Consider the following 20,337-nt stretch of genomic DNA (forward strand, 5'->3'; position numbering starts at 1 on the left):
TAAAAGCAAATTTTAAAGTACCTTAAGAGTCTGGTTTTTCTCACCTGTAACCATAAAAATACAGTCTTGAAATACCCTTAGTGTACTTTAGGAACCCTACACCTCAACAGAGAAGGACACATAATTTATTCTTTTGTGAAGAAAGAACAACCTTGAATGTTTGTCAAGAGTCTGAATTAAATAAGACTTACCAAATTCAACATGTTTTACCAAAGGGAGTTTTTCTTTATTATTTTCTTTATTATTTATTAGAGCTGAAGACTGAATTTCCCATGAATTTTGCTCATTGTTTTATAGATTTGTGACTCATACAAATCCCTTTTAACATGGAGTTTCAAACATATTTAGAAAAATGTTGACTTTGTCCCAACATAATCAAGAGTGAGATTGCCTGGTGAAACTGTTCTTTAGCTGCTCTCTCTCTTTCTTCCTTATAATACATTTGTATTCGATTTCTAATTTTTATTTTTTGTTAGAAGTGGATTCTTTGGATTTAAAGTCAGGACTTTTCTTCATTTTGTTCCTTGAAGGGATTTTATGTATTAAGCGGGCAGGACACATCAGATGTGTAATTCTGTAATACAGGACCAAGTACACTTTTTTTTTTTGGTACCTTCAGCAGCATCATTAACATTTCTTCTTCTTTAGGAAAAGAAAACAATAGGGGAAAAGGAAAATAACAGTTTTCCCAGAATCATAACAAGATAATATTGCAGTTTCAAGTTTTAAAATATGTCTCATTCACAGCTATTTCCTGGCTGACTCCAGGTTTCTGTGATTATTATTTATTCAGTGCTGATAGTGTGCTTGACATTGTGCAAATATAGAAAGAGATATTCATGTGGACTATCTGCCAGGATTTCCTAGTTGTTAGTGGCAGTGTTAGCCTCTTCAAGCAAAAGCTTGAGGCTGTCTTTAAATGGAGATGCTTATCCATCCTGCCAGCATGCAGCTTTGTACATATGACCGTGGGAAACACTGCTCAAATGCACCCAGCAAGGCTTTGGAAGGATGGACCCAGTGGAGTTTAATTTAATTAGGACAGCAGCAGCATGTGGTAGCCCTGACTGATCAAACCTTTCAGAGCACTCATGATAATTTCAAAAGCTGGAAATTTTTTAGGGAAAGGTAACTGAGAAAAATCAATCCTCCTGATTTGCCTCCTAAAGATTCAGAGAGACTGTTTGCCTGAATGCTACATGCTTTTAAAATCCTATGTCTTCTGTAAAGTCCATGAACTCTTTTGTAACTTACCTGTAGGACCTACCAACAGCATGTGTGCTTAGTTTACCTGGACAGTGATGGTGGTGTCCCTCAGGTTGTTGCTGCCATTGGCAGACTGTCCACTGCCAGACTGATATCTGTCACTGACTTTGTCAGAAACAATATCTTCCAAATGGTAACAGTGGAAGGCTTTTATCAAGGACTGATTTCTCAGGTTAGTGGCATTTGACAAAAAATAATAAAAATTCTTAGCCTAAATGAAAGGATTGTTTGTCTCTTTATTAGAAGAGTTACCATCTTTGGATTTCCTCTCCAATGGAGCCAGAGCAAAAGCATTCTAATAGATCAGATTTTTAGTGACTTTTTCTTGACTTATACAAGAAAGAGCAGAAGGTTTGCTGTTGGCTGTTTCATAAATGAAGAGTATTTTCCTCATGAACACTTAAAAATAACAATCCCTCCCAAATCCCACAAAAAACCCAACTTGCAGTGAGGGAAAAGGTGGAATGCAAATACTAATCCTTGTTTTCTCCTTGGCTGGGATGAGCATTTCATTATCTGGTCCTTTCAGATATACCAGCAGAATGAATGAATGAATGAATGAATGATGAAAATAAGCTTATCTCTTTGTCTGAGATGGTGATACCATCCATCCAAGCTATCACTCAGAGGCCTTCGTTAGAGCAACACAAGTCATATATAGGAGTCAGTATCAAAAAGCCCTACGTCCAGAAATGAACACCTCTGCCACATATTGTACAGAAGCAGCCAAACCAAAAAGACTCGTAGAAAAGTAAGCAAACCTCTGAGGGACTTGAAAGCTGAAGTCAAACATACTGAGCTCAGTTCAGAACTGTGAAGACAGTTAAAAAAGTCGAATGTGTAAGTTACAATTCCTGTATAGGTCATAGTTATTTCATCCCAAATTTTGTTTGGAAAAGGAAAGGGAGTGCTCAGATTTCCTTGACTCTCCACCCTCCCAAAAGAGTCTTCCCTTTGCTTGCAAGCAATTTTTTACATTGAGCAAAATGCCTGGTTTACACTGAGAGGGAAAGTTTAATTATTCCTCATTTTACAAATCCTCCACAATATTTATTCAAAAGATTGGCAAATTCTAGGAAGTTCACCCATCCCTGAAAGAGAAGTTTTGTAAACAAATCTGGCAACAAATGTATTTTAACAGCAGCAGCCCTGCTAATCTGTCAAGATGTAGTTAGTTTCTGACACTTGATTAAATTCTTTTTGCTTAGGAGTAGAAACTAATTTGCTACAAACAAGCCATTTAGCTGGGACATGGTGACTGTCCCTCTGATACTTCACAGAGCATTAAAGTCAACAGAAAAAAGCTAATAGTATAAGGTTTAGCACTTTAGAAGAAAAAAAGAACCAAAACAGAAACAAGGCTAAATTTCTGTATTCACAAAATAGCAATAACATTAGAGGTTTCAGGGTTGGTAAAACCCATTTATAGTGTATCCTGCAACCCAGACCAGCATTACTCCACATCCTCTGGACACAAATGAAGGTAGTGTGTTAGGCTGTTGGTTCCACAGGCACTTTCTTGCCCATACCCTCTAGGTCCTGGCCATTTGTTCCTGGCCATGTCATCCACTCACTCAGTTCTTATCCAGCATCAATTCATGGATCTAGTTCCCTGTGCAGTAACACCAGCAGTTGTGTGGGCTTATTAGCCTGAGGTAGCCTAGGCTGAGATGAAGCAACTGAGTGGACTGTACAGCTTAGGCTGGTTTTGTCGAGAGAAATGCCTGTGTCCAGACAAATTGTTTATGCAAGGAAACAGTCCCAGAGGCCTGCAAATATCAATAAAGCAAGATGGTTAAAACCCACTGTCTGCCATTAGTGTCAATTGAAACAAAAGATACATATGTGCTGTTGTTAAACATGTGTGGACATTACCTTAAAGCTGTGCATGTCCTGGGGTGAAGGCTTGGCTGGTGCACATGTCAGTAGAGCCATGACTGTACCAGCAGGTAAAATGTCCATCCTTCCTGCCACTTCCCCAGCTCCTTCAAACTTAAATGGCTGATCCAGACCGTAGTGAAGTCAGTGAGAGCTTTCTCCCTGTGCTGGATCCACCTCTAGGCAAGTATGCAGCCTCTTAAGTATGGCAATTAAGATATTGAGCTAATGTTAGTAGTCCCTTCCTGCCTGCCTAGAACACCCAAACTGTCTGAGCTAGCCTTCATCTCAGGCAAAAGCCTGAGGAAATCAGCTGAGTTTATGTTGCATCTGAAAGGTCTGTCTATCTCGCCATGGCCTAAGAGGTATGGGGGAATTCCAGAACTTGGTGCCAGCTTCTTGGTACTTATTTCTGGAAGCTGTTAGATTTTTTTAGCTAATCTGAGTTATGGGGAACTGAGATGATAAGAGTGAGGGTTTTAGAAAGTCACATTTATAGGTGCTTTAAAATGTGTTTATAGATCTACCATCCTTGCTTTTCAGGTTCCTTTTTAGATGGAATTTTAATTTGACATTATTTATGGACAGTCAGGACAGTGTACATATTCTACTTGTTTTCTAATACCACATGGAAGGGCTTTGCTAAGTGAACCTCCCTCGGAAGCAAAGAAATTACCTCTAAAAAATCCTAGCAGTTTGACATCAGTAACTTTATACACTACTATTATTGTGAGACATTTTATTACCCCCTCTTTGGGGGAACTTGTGATACTAATTTTTTGCAGTATATTTAAAATCGGCGTAGAAAAGGAAAAAATCCCCTGTAAGGGTTTATATTTGATGATGTGAAATAATGAATTTTTAAAATATAAGCAAATTAATTTAGCAGCCTCTTGCTTAATTGGGATTCATGCTATTTAAAAGAAAACGGAGTGTTGGGTGTCTCAACTATTCCAACCTGTCTCAGACTGAAAAATAATATTCTTTTTCATTATTGACTGTGATTCCCTCTGTGATTTAATCCTTTTCTTTACATGGTTAGTCGGTAGAAATAGCGGGAAGGTCACAACCACAAGGAATGACATGGCAATTAACTCAGAGGTACTGGTGGGACATTTAAGTAATTTTAAGTCGACATATATAAACATTATGGTGCTGGCTTGAAAATCTGGACATTGTTTGCAGCTGGAATATTTGATTGTTTAACTGATTTTGATTTTCAAATTGCTTTTGAGAATCAACCATTGGTTTGAACCTGCTCCAGATGGGCAATGACTGAAAATTCTTATAATCTGGCATGTATTTTGTAGCATAGATAAGTGAGCCTCATTAAAAGTATCTCAAACATATGTACTGATGAAAAATCCCCTCATCTCTGGCTCAGCAGGGTCTTGGCTGAAGGGAACTGGATCACCCCTAAGGGCTCTTTCTGGCATGACAACAGGAGGAAGTTAATAATGCTGTTGCACACAGAGGTGAACATATAATATGTTACGGTCCAGTGTGCCTGCCTATCAGTGAATGCAACATGTCATAGGCCAGTGCTTATTTCTACAGCGGTCAGTGGGAACTCTTGTGTGAGTATGTGTGCCCTCGCCTGAATGAGAGCCACACAACTGAGATCATGGGGTTTAGGAGTCTGAAAGCGATATTTTGTTTTTCCACCAACAGGTCATCAAAATTATTGACTACCTGGTTAAAAAATGGTACAGAGGGGCAGGCACTAAGGGTTGGAGAGATGTGAGCATCAGCGTTAGCCATCCTGAACTCCCCTGTCACTATGGAGATACAGACTGTTCAAAAGTAGAGTGCTTCCCATCCTAAAGGCAACAGCTAAAGTTGGTCACACCAGTTGTGCCCTAATGGTATTTCTTTGTTTCCAAAGAAGCCTAGGGTGACTATATAACGTTAACACCTGCAGGTCGGTGTTTTAGTCATTTCAAGGTAGGTAAGATAAATCCTACCCCCAACAGCATCCCACCATTCTGACTGCTACTTGCTAAAGCACTATGTGAGCACTTTTGCACATTTTTCACAATCTCTGAACGACTGTGAATGGGGTGTCTCCTCCAAAACATTATGACTCAGTTCCCACAGACACTGTCATTTCTTTAAAGGAGAAAATGTACAATTTTCAGTAACAAGCTTGACAAAGACACTGACCAAAATGATGTCCATGGCACATAATATCCGTGGATTTTAGTATGCTTTGTAACCATTGCCTACATGAATTAAATGGCTCTTTTCTGTTTAGACAGCTGGATTTCTGTGTGGCACTAGATGGCAATATTCCCTCAGCTCCAGCAATGGTCAGGGGAGTGATACATGGCAAAGGGACATATTCTGACCTTGTTTCCTTGTTATCACCCATGTAGCTCGTAACAGCCAGGTTTTAGGTGACTGAGGTCAGTCTGGGCTGCAGAGGGTTTTTTTTTTCTCTCAGTGTATTCACCCACCTACCTTTACAGCTTTACAATTCTCTGTCAAAACATTTGTTGGACAGTACGTTTACTGTGTGGCATCTTCTGTTTCTTTAAGAACACTCTTGAGGTCCCAGGCTGTTCCATGATGTTCATGCTCAAATCCACATGCAAGAAATATCTAAATCCAGAGTATTACACTGCTTTCCTGCTGCCTTTTGTGTATTAATGTAGTGGCAGACTCAGTTAAATCATTACTCAGACATAACATTGCTTCATGTCACTTGTAAGTGGTTTATTTTTTTCACTCATGTTTGCCCGCAGATAAAATAAGCATAATCTAAACTCAGCAAGTGTAAAAAAAGATTCTGTGTCTGTACCCAGCAGAATTTGGCCCTATCCCTGTCTGATATTTCTAAAGGCTTTCTCTAGTCACAGAGCTTACAGGCAGTCAGGAACAGAGCCAGCGATGAATATTGCATCTGTCTCCTTTGTGTGATTAAGGTTTTGTTTGCCTTTGGGCCACTTTATTCCGGCCTAGGTCTATTGAAATTGCCTCTTTCAAAATCAGGCTTGTCATCTTTGTCAGACCAGGACTATTAAAATTATTTGCCAGTAGCCTAGATGAAATAGTAGTGCTACCCAAATGTAGAAGGATTCCAAGGATGGCTTTAGACAATGTATGTCCCAGGCAGGGCATTGAGGTAGAAATGGAAATTCTTGCGGAAAAGTTTTTTCCTGTTCCCTTACTGTCGTAGGACCACCCAAGCCTCCTGTTCAAGCCGATGCCTGCCGCTTCCCATTCACTCTATCACACAAACATTTTTCCAACTTACAAACCTACATCCGTGCTGCCACCGCTCTACTGCCACTTGCTTCTTAGAGCAAAGATGCCAAAACCATATCCACTGACTCCTTCGTCCTCTTATTGCATATCTCCATGTCCTCAGATCAGGACACCAGGTTCACACGCCCCATCTTTTTCTTTCTTCTACTCCTCAACATTCCCAGCAGAGACACAACTTTTTCACCACCATTTCCTTTCACTGTCTCATACTTCACAGCCCCAGCTTCAATTCACTGCCTCACAAATCTCTGTCCTCATGTCCTCACATAGCTGAGTAATTTGTGGTACTACTGCGGTGGGTATTGCTAAACATGAGAATGGAGCAGAAACAAAAAATTATACACAGGGTCCTCAGGTGGTATTAGGCTACTGCATGCCATCTGATCCATGGTAATATAAGAACTGAGACTCCATGAATGCTGTAGTTACCATCAGTCAGCTGATGAATAGTTATTTGATGGGGGGAGAAGCTCACAGGAACATCAGAAGCACAGAGCCCTCAGCAGTCACCTGATTATTATTTAAGGTCCTGCATAAAAGAGTATTGTCCTTTTTCAGACACTTCAGTCCAGCAGCCAGACTTCAGCTTATACTGTGAAACAAATGGGGAAGGGAGTGAAAAGTCCCTCCTTACTCCCTTACACATGTCTTCTAGATGCCAGGAACACAGGAACAGTGGCAGAGGAGGGCAGAAGCCACATCTTTGCCAGGGGAAGCCTGTGCTAGGAGGTGTACGCAGTACTTGTTTTTTCCTCACTGGCTTTCCCATGCCAATACCTGGAGGGGAATGTCCTCTTCCAGATATGGGCTGCTGCTGGGCTACAGTCTGCTGAGTAGAGTCAGTTCAGCACCCTTTGGGGCCTGAGGCAAAACTCATTGGAACTCTGGAGTGATGAGACAGAAAAGGACAGGGATCAGGGAAAAGCAGAATCAAGTATAAAGCAAGCAGCTGAGATAGAGATTTGGTATCGTTTTGTACTACATCTGATTTCAAAGTCAGAGGAGGAGGACATAGAGCTACTTCTGACCAGTGCCTCTGGGGAAACACGGCCATTGAGAGGGATGAATGAAGGTGGCTATAACACACTGTTGCACCTCAGGGACCTGGCACAGGTCACTCCCCACCACAGACTTGGCAGCCCAAGCAAAACTGGAGTGTTTCTAGAGCTACAGGCCCTTCTTTCATCACATGCCCTTCCTTTGCTCCCCTGGAGACCTACAGAGCCCACTTGAAGATCTCAAAGTTCTTGAAACCATAAACAAACAAAATTTCACAGGGTTAGGGAGTAGTGAATTATTCTCACTCCTTCTGTTCAAAGGATGGAGGACCTTGGAGTGTTGATGGACAGCAAGGTGACCATGGGCCAGCAATGTACCCTTGTGGCCAAGAAGGCCAATGGTACCCTGGGCTGCATTAAAAGGAGTGTGGCCAGCAGGTCGAGAGAAGTTATCCTGCCCCTCTACTCTGCCCCAGTGAGACCACATTTGGAGTGCTGTGTTCAGTTTTGGGGCCCCCAGTTAAGGACAGGGAACTGCTTGAGCAAGTCCAGCAGAGAGCTACCAAGATGATCAGGGGACTGGAGCATCTCCCTTATGAGGAAAGGTTGAGAGACCTGGGTTTGTTCAGCCTGGACAAGAGAAGACTGAGTGAATATCTAAAAGGTGGGTATCAGGACGATGGGACTGGACCCTTTTCAGTGGTGCCCAATGACAGGACAAGGGGCAATGGGCACAAGTTGGAACACGGGAAGTTCCACCTCAATATGAGAAAAAACTTCTTTCCTGTGAGGGTGGCAGAGCAGTGGCACAGGCTGCCCAGGGAGGCTGTGGAGTCCCTTCCCTGGAGACATTCACACCCCACCTGGACGTGTTCCTGTGCCCCCTGCTCTGGGTGTGCCTGCTCAGGCATGGGGGTTGGGCAAGATGATCTCCAGAGGTCCCTTCCAACCCCTACTATTCTGTGATTCTGTGGACTTAGGTGTAAAAAACTGTCCACTTCCAAGTGAAACTCCACCATCTGAGCCCTTGCCCTGTGCCCAGCCATGCTCTTTTCTGTTAATTCCTCACTTTTTTCTTTCTTCCAAAGCCAACAGAAAATATTTTACGTCTGCTAAAATGCAAGGTTGCTTTCGCAAAATATAATCAAATTCCTAATGCTGATAAAATAAGATACAGTGTGTTTCATGATGCAAAAGCCTGTTTAAATAATTCCTGGTGACATATTAAAATACTTGACTAAGTGAAGTGCATTATGCTGTGTACATAGAAACCTCAGAGTTTCTGTACCCATATTTGCCCAGAGCATTCTTTCGTGTTGCATTTGCATCATTTTCTACTTCACATCCTTGTTCATGTATTTACCAATCAGCTCCGGTGGCCAAGCAATTACAATAACAGACAAACTTGTAATACATGGTAAATACTGTATCATGAGGTACAAATTATTGCCACATAGGTTCAGGCCCTAATCCAATATCCAGTAAACTCAGAAAGAAGACGTCATTGGCCTCAACACATTTTTCACTGAATCTTTACTTGCACTAGAACTTTTTCTGGAAGACAAATCACGTGATTAAAATTCAAGTGACATATGTGACTGGTGTGGGCAAGTGACATTTCTCACAGGTATTGAATCTTCTACACCACTGCATGGTTTTGGTCTTGAATCACAAAACACAAAGTAGTTACTGATAACATCTACTTTTGCTCAGGTGAATGAATATTGAAGCTTGTGTTTCACTGACTTCCATGTTGTGTTAACACCGAAGAAAATGTAATATTTTTAAGCAGCACAAGAACTTCTTAAAGAGAAAACCATTTTGCAACAATGTGTTTTTTACAGTCATGGTGCCTTACAGTCGTTATGATTGAGCTTTGGAGTGGGACCAAGAACTTTGGCTTTTCTGGACTTTCTGTGTCTGCCTCAGTCCACAGTTGTCAAGATGGAGCGGAGGGAATGGGAAGGATCAGAACAATCTCTGCTATCTTAATACCTTACATACTCCCAGTCTTCCTAAAATAAGTGTTCAAACTCTTCGTGGCAAAACGCAGACTCCCAGGATTCCTTATTTTCTGGGAAATACTTCCATCCCTTGGGTGTATAACTGCTGGAGCAATGGGAGAACTTGTTTTCAGTACTGGCAACAGCAACTTTTTGGACTTCTCTGAGTACTCATCCAGATTTTAGGCTGTTCTTTACCTAAATCTAGATCCCAAAAAACCCTCTTGGTGTGATAGAATCACTTTCTATTAACAGACACCTCAAGTTAATTATCGAGAAGGTGACTAGTTAGTTTATCTGTCTACACGTCAATGCTAGAAAATTGATGGCCCAGATATCTGCCTGGGACTTTTTTGCATAATTGCATAGGTTACTAACCTTGCTAAGCTAGGATCTCTTCAGGTGAGATTAAGGTAGCCTGAGCAGTACTCACAACTTCTAGTTTGCTCTTGTCACTCACAAATGGTACAGAGGAAGCTTTTAGCTCAGAAATCAAATGAAATGGTGCATACGTTTTTGGTGTAGGATGCTAAGGTACTCTTTTAATATTTTAGGAAAGGTTTCCAAGGCAGTGGATGGAGAAGTTGTTCTGTTTAAAGAGGAAGAAGATGAAAATAAAACCTGACAGTCTAGGTAATTTAGTTAATGAAATAACATAATAAGTACTTTTGAACTGAAGTTGGATCAGGTGTGTGAAAATTCTCCTTAGGCGGCTCAATTTTTGATGAGTAATTACCACAGTAAGAGCAAAATGTCTCCTTTTCTGTGAGTTGGCTAAGCAGGAGAGAGCCACTACTCTGGCTGAAATAGTCATTAATGGGAAAATTATGTCTTGAACCTCTGATGCGTTTGAAAAGTGAGAGAACATTTCTTTCCTGTTGACAGACTGGAAGTCAATTGAGAATTAAATGCATAGAAAAAAGATTCATGTCCTGAACCTGCACATTTTGTTATGCAAGTAGACTACTTCTCTGAAGCTGGCCTCTGTTCAAATCCCTCACTTTCCTGAGGGCAGGCAATTGAAAGCTTGCATATCAAGTTCTGCTTTGTCCAACCCCATATCCCTCACTTCCCATGTTCTTTCTCTCTGCATCCCAACCTAAGACCAGTGCAGTCTCTCGCACTCTGATCTGTTGGTCTTTCCCTTGGAACCAAGTTTCTATAATTTCTTGAAAGATGTAGCATCTTCCTCACATTCTGCACCTGATAATCCAGAGGACATTTTTCAGAAGTGTTTTTTTTTCTGCACTGCTCTAAAATGCCCAGCTTTCAAATAATCTTGAAAACCAATGAATGATTAAACCCCCAGTTTGTTCCTTCACCTTTTAGTTTGCTCCAATTAATTTTTCTTCCCTCTATTTTGCCTGCCAACTCCCTGGTTGCATTCTTGCTTGTGCTGCCTTGACCTCTTTTCATCTAGCTGCTTTATATTCCCAGGAATCTCATTCCTGACCTTCCTGCAGCAGCAGAGCCCACTGTTGCCAGCCTCACCAGGGAACTTCTGCCTTGCTCACCTTCTCCTAATTCATCTATTCCTAACCAGCTCTATATTTGATGATATGCATATACTTATTTCAAGTTGATTTTCAACCTGTTTGGGGCTCTTTTTTAACTCTGGCTGCTTTTTCACCTTATTTCTCACAACCTGTCAGGATGAATCAGAGAACCACAGAAATCCACTCAGCAGAGGAATATAAGAAAAGGGGGATCTAAGGGAGGAACTGAGAGATTGTGCAGTGACTGAAGGAAGAAGGAGCCAGAACCCTTTCTGCTCATATTCACTCCACCTGTGTGAGCTGCCCTCTGCACTCTCCTCCCTTACTGTGTGCTACACTGGGTTCTCTCCCTGTCTTCCTGGTCATCTCTCTGGTCTCTTCTCACAACATGCTTGAATCATGAGGCTTATCAGGGACTATTTGAAAGCCCTGGAGACATATTTCAGAGAGAAACAGAAATTAACTATTCTATGGATATTCACATAGCACCTGAAATAGTTACCCATTGCACTTCCAGCTGAAGCTGGGGAAAGGCTGGCATTTCAAGTGCATGTGCATTCCAGATGCCTTTGCCATTCATGTCTTCCATATCCCTCTATATTGTCTTTATCACAAGATGTGCAGAGAAAAGTCTGATTTATGTATATGGACACTGAACTCTTGCTGAAAGTAGATCTGTGTAGGTACTCAGATGAAGGAAGGACAAAACAAAGAAATTGAAATACGTATTTATATGGAAAAAACCCAACCCAATCCTCCAAAAACCCAGCCTAAGAAGTAAGAGAAAGAAAATAAAGGACAAAAAATTGTGATCCCTGAGTTCTGGGGAAGGCTTGGCTATTCAGAGCATAGGTTGAAAACAGTCCCATCACTTTAGCTAGATATCAAACAAATTTAAACATGTATCTGAAAAACTGGTTACTTTAAAACTTTGCCCAGATGTTTCTATAGTTCTTTCAAGATTAAAAGGAACAGCAGGATAATGAGATAGGTTATACATTGCAACTAAAAGGAGGCAATAAAGCTAGCAGCAGTTTTACAGTGTTCTGATAATTAGTAAAAGATCACAAGCTTATTGTACAAGCCTGGTTCATGCCTGTGCACACAGGCCTCATCTTTGTGAGATGTCCAGTCAGATCAAAAGCTTCTTTGTAGACACAGGAAATGCATATGAAGGGGTGGGCAATGATCTGGTAGGTAAAGGGACAGGCTAGACTTCTTGCCAATATAAATATATTTATGTAAATATCAGCATAACTAGGTCATTTGAGGGTGAGGTTTTCCATAATTTTTTTTATGACCATGAAGTCTAGGCACACATTTCCTGAGACAATGGAAGATTAGGTTCCTCAGTACTGCAGGCTGATGCAGTGTGTGCTCCCAGATGGTATGGTGTGGCCACATTTACTTTAAACCCAGGCTGCATATGGTCTTGGCAAGGCCCTAGACGTACCTTAAAATAGATGCAGATCAACCATCAAATAAATGTTTCTTATGATTCCCCAAACCAGTATCAGATACGTAGGTATGGCTCAGTTCCAGTCAGTAGGTTTTACCGATGCATCTTTTCCAGTTTCATTTTATCCTCCAGGAGCAGAGTCCTCCAGGGCACATCTGTACAGTAGTTTAAGGTGTGCATGCAGCAAGCATAGGCAATGCCCATCCCAGCGTTAAACTAGCTGTTCACATTCAGCATGTTCAATTAATGTGCTTGTACTACAGAAAACACAGGAGCACAGGTCAGAGCTTTCTGAACTACTGTCAGCTTTCACTGGGGCAGACACAGGGTGTCATGCAGAACCATCTAGAGATGCTAGCTTAGCTCACAAATCAGTGTGGTTTCTCCAGAGCTGTGTTAAACCTGAATCTCTGAATTCTACCTCTTAGCAGAGGTATTAAGTTTCTGTGGAGGTGTTGAGAATCAACTAGACAAATCCCTGAGCAACCTGATCTAACTAGGCCTGCTTTGCGCAGGGTGTTTGACTAGATGACTAGATGACCTCCAGAGGTCCCTTGAAACCCAAATTACTCTATGAGTCAATGCTGATGCACTTATATTGCATCTGATTCTAGTATTAGTGTCACATCTGTACTATGCTCCATGAAAAAACACTAGGACTGCCCTTAGATTTTAAAAAAAAAATGTTTCATGGGTGTATGTGTGCTCTCTGGCTAAATGCCTAATCTCAGGGAGCCATAGTGGTCCATGCTGTTCCTGAGACAGCTGCAGCAAAGCTAACTTCATCATGTACATATGCTGCAATCTTACCTCCAGGTATGCAGTGTGTGTAGTCTGAGTAATTCTCTGATACCCAGAGGTATGAGAAAACTTCAGGTTTTTGGTTTAAGTAAGAAACAACGAGTATTTGGGCCTGGTGTGTGAAGAGAGCACCTCATTTGCCAGAGCGATGAAAGCAGCACAGTATTTCCAGATTTAGAACTTAGTAGATTCTTTTGATAATGCTTCAATAAATAAGATGATTGCAGTGAAAGGACTATTAGTGATTGTTTTCTCAAGCGTGGCTCAGGTCTGTGGATGGAGTGTCAGCAAGGAGCAGTTCTCTGACAAGCAAACAAGCTGACGGTGTTTAGAAACTCCCTTAGAGACACGGGTGCTTTGTTTCATTCTCACTCCACAACATAACAAAGAGGAAGAATTTAGGTGGAGCTGATGTAAACTAAGGAAAATATACCATGATCCTCCATCAGTTTGCATTCTGGGAACATGAAGGACAGGGTTGTAAAGATGATGAAGAGCATGCTCCTTCTCCTCATTTTGCTGGGACTAGTATCTGGTAAGAACGTGATTTCATTACACTGCTAAAATTAGAACACTGTTGGCTGTTGTGCTTTCTCTTGGGAGCTTTATAACACATATTTAGGGATCAGACACAGATGGAAAAAATCAAGTAACAATTATTTTCCTACTGAAATGGATTGAGCTCTGTGGTTACAGCAGTATAATGAAGAAGAGAATATGACTCCTAGGTAAGACACTTTGCTGGATGAGGCACTTTGTGTGCAGTAGCCACTGCTCAGTGTGACAGTGTTGGAGTGGGAAAGAAAGTCAGCTCTCCAAGAAACAATATCTGCTATTAATACTGTGGAGTTCTCCTTTCAGATGTTGGTAACATTTCTCTCTGATGAATCAAAACAAGCAAACAAACAGGACCAAACAGGACCACGCTTGTGGAGAATATTAGTAGGCATATCGTTATCTTTGCCTAGTGTAAAAACATGGGACATTTGCCAATATGAATATGTGCACGTTAGCAACTTAAAGTAGACCTTCAGACTGCAGCTTGTGTGGCTCATGGAGCACTTGATGTTGCTTGTAGTAAGCTAGCTGCTCACGTAGGGTCACTTTGCTCTCAAGGAACTGAGAGAATTCTGCCAACACCCAGGAACTTTTCAGTATTTGTTGGTTTTCCTGATGGCCCCAAAACTATGATCAGGACACTGCATGTGAATCTTAGCTTTTCTTGAAAAATAGTGGGTTTTTTAACCTACATTGTTGTGGAGAGGGAAAAGCTTGAACGTGTGACTCAAGCACACTGTGAAGACTAACAAATCACAAATAAATAAGACTTAAATATACATACAGTTCTGAAAGCCAGTCTCATGATTGCTTTGTCTTGGACTCAGCATTTGTCAATGTTTGGGATTAGTAATTCTAGATAAATAATATATTAAATTGCTTCAGGCATGTTTTGTTCTCCAAAGTAAGGATGTAAGCAAGGACTTGTGAATATGGAAAGGGGGCTTTTGCAAAATCAATTGGAAGAAGAAGCCATTTAGATGCAGTACTGAAAATTTCGGTTAAAAATAAAGAGCAAGAAGTAAGAACTTGTGATTTAGAAATACAAATCCTGAATAAACAGCCAATGAAATATTTAGAGGTAATATAAAAATAGCAACTCTTTTCTTTCTACATTTCTAAGTGTTATAAATAATTTCATTGATTTTATGAATGGTTTCTACTAATGAACTGTGGCTTGCTGAGGGAACTGCATTCATCAGATACTGTCCACAGGAGATTATATTTAAAGTTCAGCTCCACTTACGGAAATGTATCCCCAGAAGCCCCTCTCAGCCTAGTCTCATTTGCATGGGCAATTTTTATTGATGATATTTTCCAGAATCTATAAGAACATTGATAAAAATTCAGTCCTTCACTGGGTCCTGCTTACACTGACATAAATCAGTAACAGCTCAGATGAACTCAGTCCTACTGGAGCGTCAGTGTGCCTGGTTCAGATTAACTCTTACAGGCTGTTCCCACCTCACAGCCTCCCACATCCCAGCCTGTACCTCACTCACCTGCAGAGTACCTCCAAGGCCTTTTTCTTCATAAACGCCAGAGTAATTCCATCCAGATCAGTGATCCATGGACCTGCTGTATCTGGAGTGTGGGAGCATCAGAACCTCCATGCAGCTGTGGAGAGGCTCTGGGTAAGCACCTCAGCTCTGCCTCCTACCAGTGAGGCTCTGCACTCAGAAGAGGTCTTCCCATAGGCAAACTCTCCCACCAAAGCCTAGTATGGCTGGTTACATGAACACCACCAGCTGTGCTCCCTCCTTCTCCTCCCCACAATGCAGTGAGTCTTGCAGGCTGCAAGAGGAAGAAGTGGAGGTGTCAGATGGAGTCATCCTGCTCTAGGAAGTGCACCAGGAAACACTGCAAGGACAAGTTCCTCCTGGAGTGGGGTGTGGGAAGAAGGGAGAACATGGGACTCCATGTTTTGTCTTGTGGACTCATCCACAGCTATTAGTTTTGCTTCTCATGTAGCAAAGGCATTGGGATCCTAAGTCTTCTCTGATCCTACAGGGAACAGTTATTTGAGAGGCCAGTAATAGGAGCAATGTCTATCACACAAAGGCCATATGTGGGCTATCCCTAAAATGCTCCAAAATTTTTCTACGGATGTAGGGAAACAAGATTTTTTGACAGTTTGGGGAAAAAGTCACTGAGGCTTCTTCTAATGCCATTGGAAAGTACTGGAGTTGAACTCTGCCCCTCCAGATTAAAAAGCTTGCTGCCACTGCAGGAATAGCAGTTAGAATGCCTCTGTTAGCTGATATGGGCCATCCCTCTCCGGCCACATGAGAAGGGGCAAAGGGAGATGGCTCTGTCCCACACCGCAGAGGTGCTGCAAAGCAGCAGATTTCACCTTGGCATTATGTTCCCAAGCTCCAGGCTGAGCCTGAGCATCCAGGCGGAAACATGCTGCAGCCCTAACGGTCACAGGCTGGCTCCCATAGCAGCTTTTTACCTTGCAGCTGCCCAGCAAAAAAAAAAGACTTCATGGAGCTTTTGTTACAGTAATTGCTGGTATGTGAATGGCCTGGCCAGGCCCTTGAGTGAGCAATATCTGCCTCCATCTTGGCACACAGTATGTTGGAAATTAGACTGAACACAGCCAGCTCTCTTGGCAAGTGTTTTGGACAAGCCAGCGAAGCTCCCCCAGGCAACATTTAGTCCTGCCATAGTCTCATGTTGAGGTACATTGCCAGTTTAGGGATGTCCTGATTTATGTTTTCTAGACAGTCATCATGAGATAAAGCACCACAGGCCTTTGTTAACCTAACAAAACCCACACACTAAACAGCAGAGCAAGCACAGATTTTGTTTTGGGGAATCCAGAGGACTGACTGAGAAACAAAGAGCTTGCGCACAGACATTGGATGCCACAGTGCTCTGTGCTGCTTCCAGGCAGTTTTGAACCCTAGGGTGCTTTTGTGGGCCCTCATCTCCTCCAAGGAATGGAGGTTGCTCTTCCATGCTCAAAGCAGAAGACACAGAGCACATCCCGAAGTTGCTGGTAACCCACACTACTGATGAGCCAGGCATGCACACCGCTGTGCTAGAAAGAATAAGAAAAGGGAAAATGGAGGAAATGGGTGCTGCAAATGGCGTAATTCACAGAAAAGATTACTTCTTTAACATTCAGCCCTATGTGATTCAAGGTGCTTTTTGATGTGATTAGTGCACAGAGGCAGCAATTAGCGCAGAGGTTGAAATAATAGAAACATGTTCAGTTTCTTTGCTTCTATATAAAGGCATATATGAAAGCAAACAATGCAGTAACAATACTACTTTAATATCAGTCACTCTAGATGTATAGTATAGTACTGAATTACAGAAAGATTGATTCTTTTGCCATTAGCACTGGATTTACTACAGTGCAATACTACCATTCATAAGCAAAAAGAGAATCAGGCCATTTTGTGCTCATTAATAGCAGCTCTTGGCACAAGCTGTGTGCTCCTGCTAGCCTAAGATTCCCAGAAGTAATTTTACATTCGTTTTCATCTTGCAGGAAGAAGAGCCCTGTTGCTCAAGGGCTTACCTGCAACAAGCACTGTTGAAGAAAATGCAGCAGCTGGTGTTTCAGTTTATACCTTTAATGTAACTGTTTCTCCATTGTCTTCTGAAGGTGTTGCAATACTTCCTACGATAATAAATTCAAACCCACTTACAGAGGCTTTTGAGATTAAATCAAAGGGAGATCTCGAGTACAGGGTGAGTTTTACATTTAGCTTGAGCAATGTTCAGTCATGCAGGCTGATGCGCCCTGGACTACTGAGCACTGACAGTGCACAGTGACTCATCTTTTAATCAGAAAAGAGTTGCAAATGCAGATTGTGGTAGTATTTGGACATGCTGTAATAGATACGGCAAATGAGTAGCAACAGTGATTATATTTTTTAATTGCATTACCCAAAAACCACCTATGACTATAATTCCATTTATTCTGTGATAGAAAAAATGTGATTTTTGGAAAACAAAAGGTGGAGAAGAACATGTAGGACCTGTTTCTGTTTTGAGGATTTGTCCCTAGTTTTTCAATTTAATTTATATGAAGTCATTGTGAATTTAAATAGCTTAGTTAAACCACACACAGCTTCTGTTTGGCCACTCTTACCTAGAATTAAAATGAATTTGACTCACTTCCAAAATAAAGTAAGCTGAGTCAGATTAAGTCATATTTAGTTCTGAATGAAGCCTGTGACACATGAGGAAGTTATCTTGAGGTAAGAAGTTATCACACTTCCACACATCTGTGACCTATTTCTATCTATTGCGTGCTCTTGTCCGATGGCAAATGCAAAGCAATTTCTATTACTTCAGGGTAATTTTCATTGCTGGATAAATTAGCAAGTATTAGCTCATATTTGTCACTGGCAATGAGTGTTCAGATGCATAACAGCTTGTCATCCCATTGTAACTCACTTCTATGTCTGAGCCTGCACAGTGACACAGAATTGTGCCTTTAAAAGATACAGATAGGCACTGAGTAGAGACTTACAAAGTTAATTTGAATATATTTTTCTGGGTGTTTCCAAGGAAGTTCAGATTTTCACAGAACTGATACTAGAGCTTTTTTCTTGTTCTCTTCGCTAATGTTTCTGGGAGAAAAGTTGGGGAAAGTAAGACTGTGACCCCAGGTGGTTGCAGCTTATTGATCCAACCTGTCTGGCTTCTGCCTCCCAGTAGAGTACAAAGCTCAATTTTGCCACCTCTGCTGGTTCTTTAGCTGCTCCCCAGCCAGATCAGTGAAATGGACAGAAAAAACTCTCAAAAAGCACTCTTTCACCTGTGAAGTATGGGATGTGGCTACACAAACACCTGAACTGGCTCAGCTGAGGGAATCTAACAGGCAGATGGAAATGGATATGTCCCTTAAGCTAGCTTTGCTGACAGAGAATTCATAATGTGGGACTCCCTTCCTAGGCTGTATTTTGGCATTTCAAATTAAAGCTATCCCTTCTGCTGCAAAACATAGCCCTTTTTTATATCTGCTTGTTCCTGTTCCATGCCATCTCTATACTGTGCAGCATAAGCATTTTATTTTGCTGCTTGTTGAGTGGGACTGACAAATTAAACTGGAGGAAAAATAACCCTGCAAATAGGTAAAAGTCTCTCCTTGTTTTTTTTTCATGGCAGGGATGATGGAGATATTGTCCTAGCACAGTGCAGAGAGTGACACAAGGGTGAAATAAATGGCCAAGAAAGGTATAGGCTGGAAACTGCTTCTTCCAAAGTGCCAGTTTATATCCATTTCATACTAGAATGGCCTATTTGGACTTGGTATGTCTTCCTTGAACTGTAGGTGTTTTCAGGGTTTCCTAACTCACTTGAGAGACTGAAACAAAGAGGTTGGGCCAGTGCATATCAGTCATGGGAAAATGATAAAGAAAACTACATACGAATTCTGCAAACTAGCAGTTGAGTGCTAATTACAACTCATAAGGCAAGGATAAATACACAAGTGTCCTTAGTTAATTTATTTGATGAGCATTGCGACTTTTAATTATCTATGCTTTGTTGTTGCAGATTGGTACAATATTTTGTAAAAGTAATGTGATCCAAAATTAGATACTTCAGCGCTACCTACTGCCACTAAATCTTTGCTAAGATATAGAAAAATGAAGTATTTAATGCATGAATTATGGTGTTTGCAGATTAGCTAAGTACCTCTTAGCACAGGCTTTCCTGTATTTATGAAGCACATCCACTCCTGTTGCAGCAAGGCAAGGCAATATCACATTTCTTGATATGTTCTGAGATTTCTGAGAAAGTCCCTGTTTCTGCGACCTGGGCCCAGCCCATTCCTCATCTTACTCTTGTTTGAAGAATGCCATGGGCAGAAAATGTGTTGAATGCATGAAAACATACTGCTGCCCGAAGCTACCATGATGCTGTTGGTGGTGCTCCCTCTGCATCCCGGGAGTGAAGGGGCAAGGAGGGAGCAGTGAAATTCCCAAATGGAACAAGGGGTAGACAGTTATGGGATGACTCTAGACCCCCTTTGATAAAGTCTGCAGCTGCTTCAAGTGTGTACGGTGCTGTCTTTATCAGTAAGAATTGCTCCTACCTGGAGAAGAGGTGAACTGTGGCTCACAGCCTACACCAGTGGCAAGCTGTTCTGTAAAGGAGAGTGGAAGACAAGTATTTAGACAGTCTGGCTGTAGTTACATGACCAATGAAAATATTTGGCTGTGAACTGGAGGGATAATCCCCAGAGCACGTAATTTCTGCTTAGAATTGGACAGTTTCTTATTCTGAATTCATTGCTTCTGTTTACTGTATTTAGGTCTCCAGCAAACATTCATTTTGGAGAGCAAGCTTCCCATTGGTGTTACAAGCTTTTGTAGAATGTTTTTTCTGACTCAGCATCACTTCTATGGGGAACTTCTATTTGTCCAATATAGGAGAGAAGGAGACCACCCAGAACACAGTTATTTTCTCCTGCAGCAGTGTAACAAAATGATCCAAAAGGTTCCAGAGAGCAGCCGTTTTACATACCAGAAAGAATAAAATGTTTGTGCTTCTGTTCACTCTCCTCCAACTTTGTTAATTAACTCTATTTTGGCTTCTGTCTTCTAATTGTGCTGCCGTCACTTTTGCATTTGTCCTCTGGCCAC

The 20,337-nt window shown here is 41.5% G+C and overlaps 1 protein-coding gene across 1 annotated transcript in view; it reads left to right on the top strand.

Annotated features, from left to right (window-relative positions):
- The window catches only part of CDHR3 (cadherin related family member 3), a 66,957-nt gene that overhangs the window by 11,971 nt on the left and 34,649 nt on the right, over nt 1-20,337 (top strand). The window contains exon 3 of the mRNA XM_064441705.1: nt 17,229-17,431. Within this exon, the coding sequence (XP_064297775.1) occupies nt 17,229-17,431 (203 nt within the window). The remainder of the gene's footprint in view (nt 1-17,228; nt 17,432-20,337) is intronic.

This window comes from Phalacrocorax carbo, chromosome 1 (genome assembly GCF_963921805.1).
Source record: "Phalacrocorax carbo chromosome 1, bPhaCar2.1, whole genome shotgun sequence".
Classification (NCBI taxonomy): Eukaryota; Metazoa; Chordata; class Aves; order Suliformes; family Phalacrocoracidae; genus Phalacrocorax; species Phalacrocorax carbo.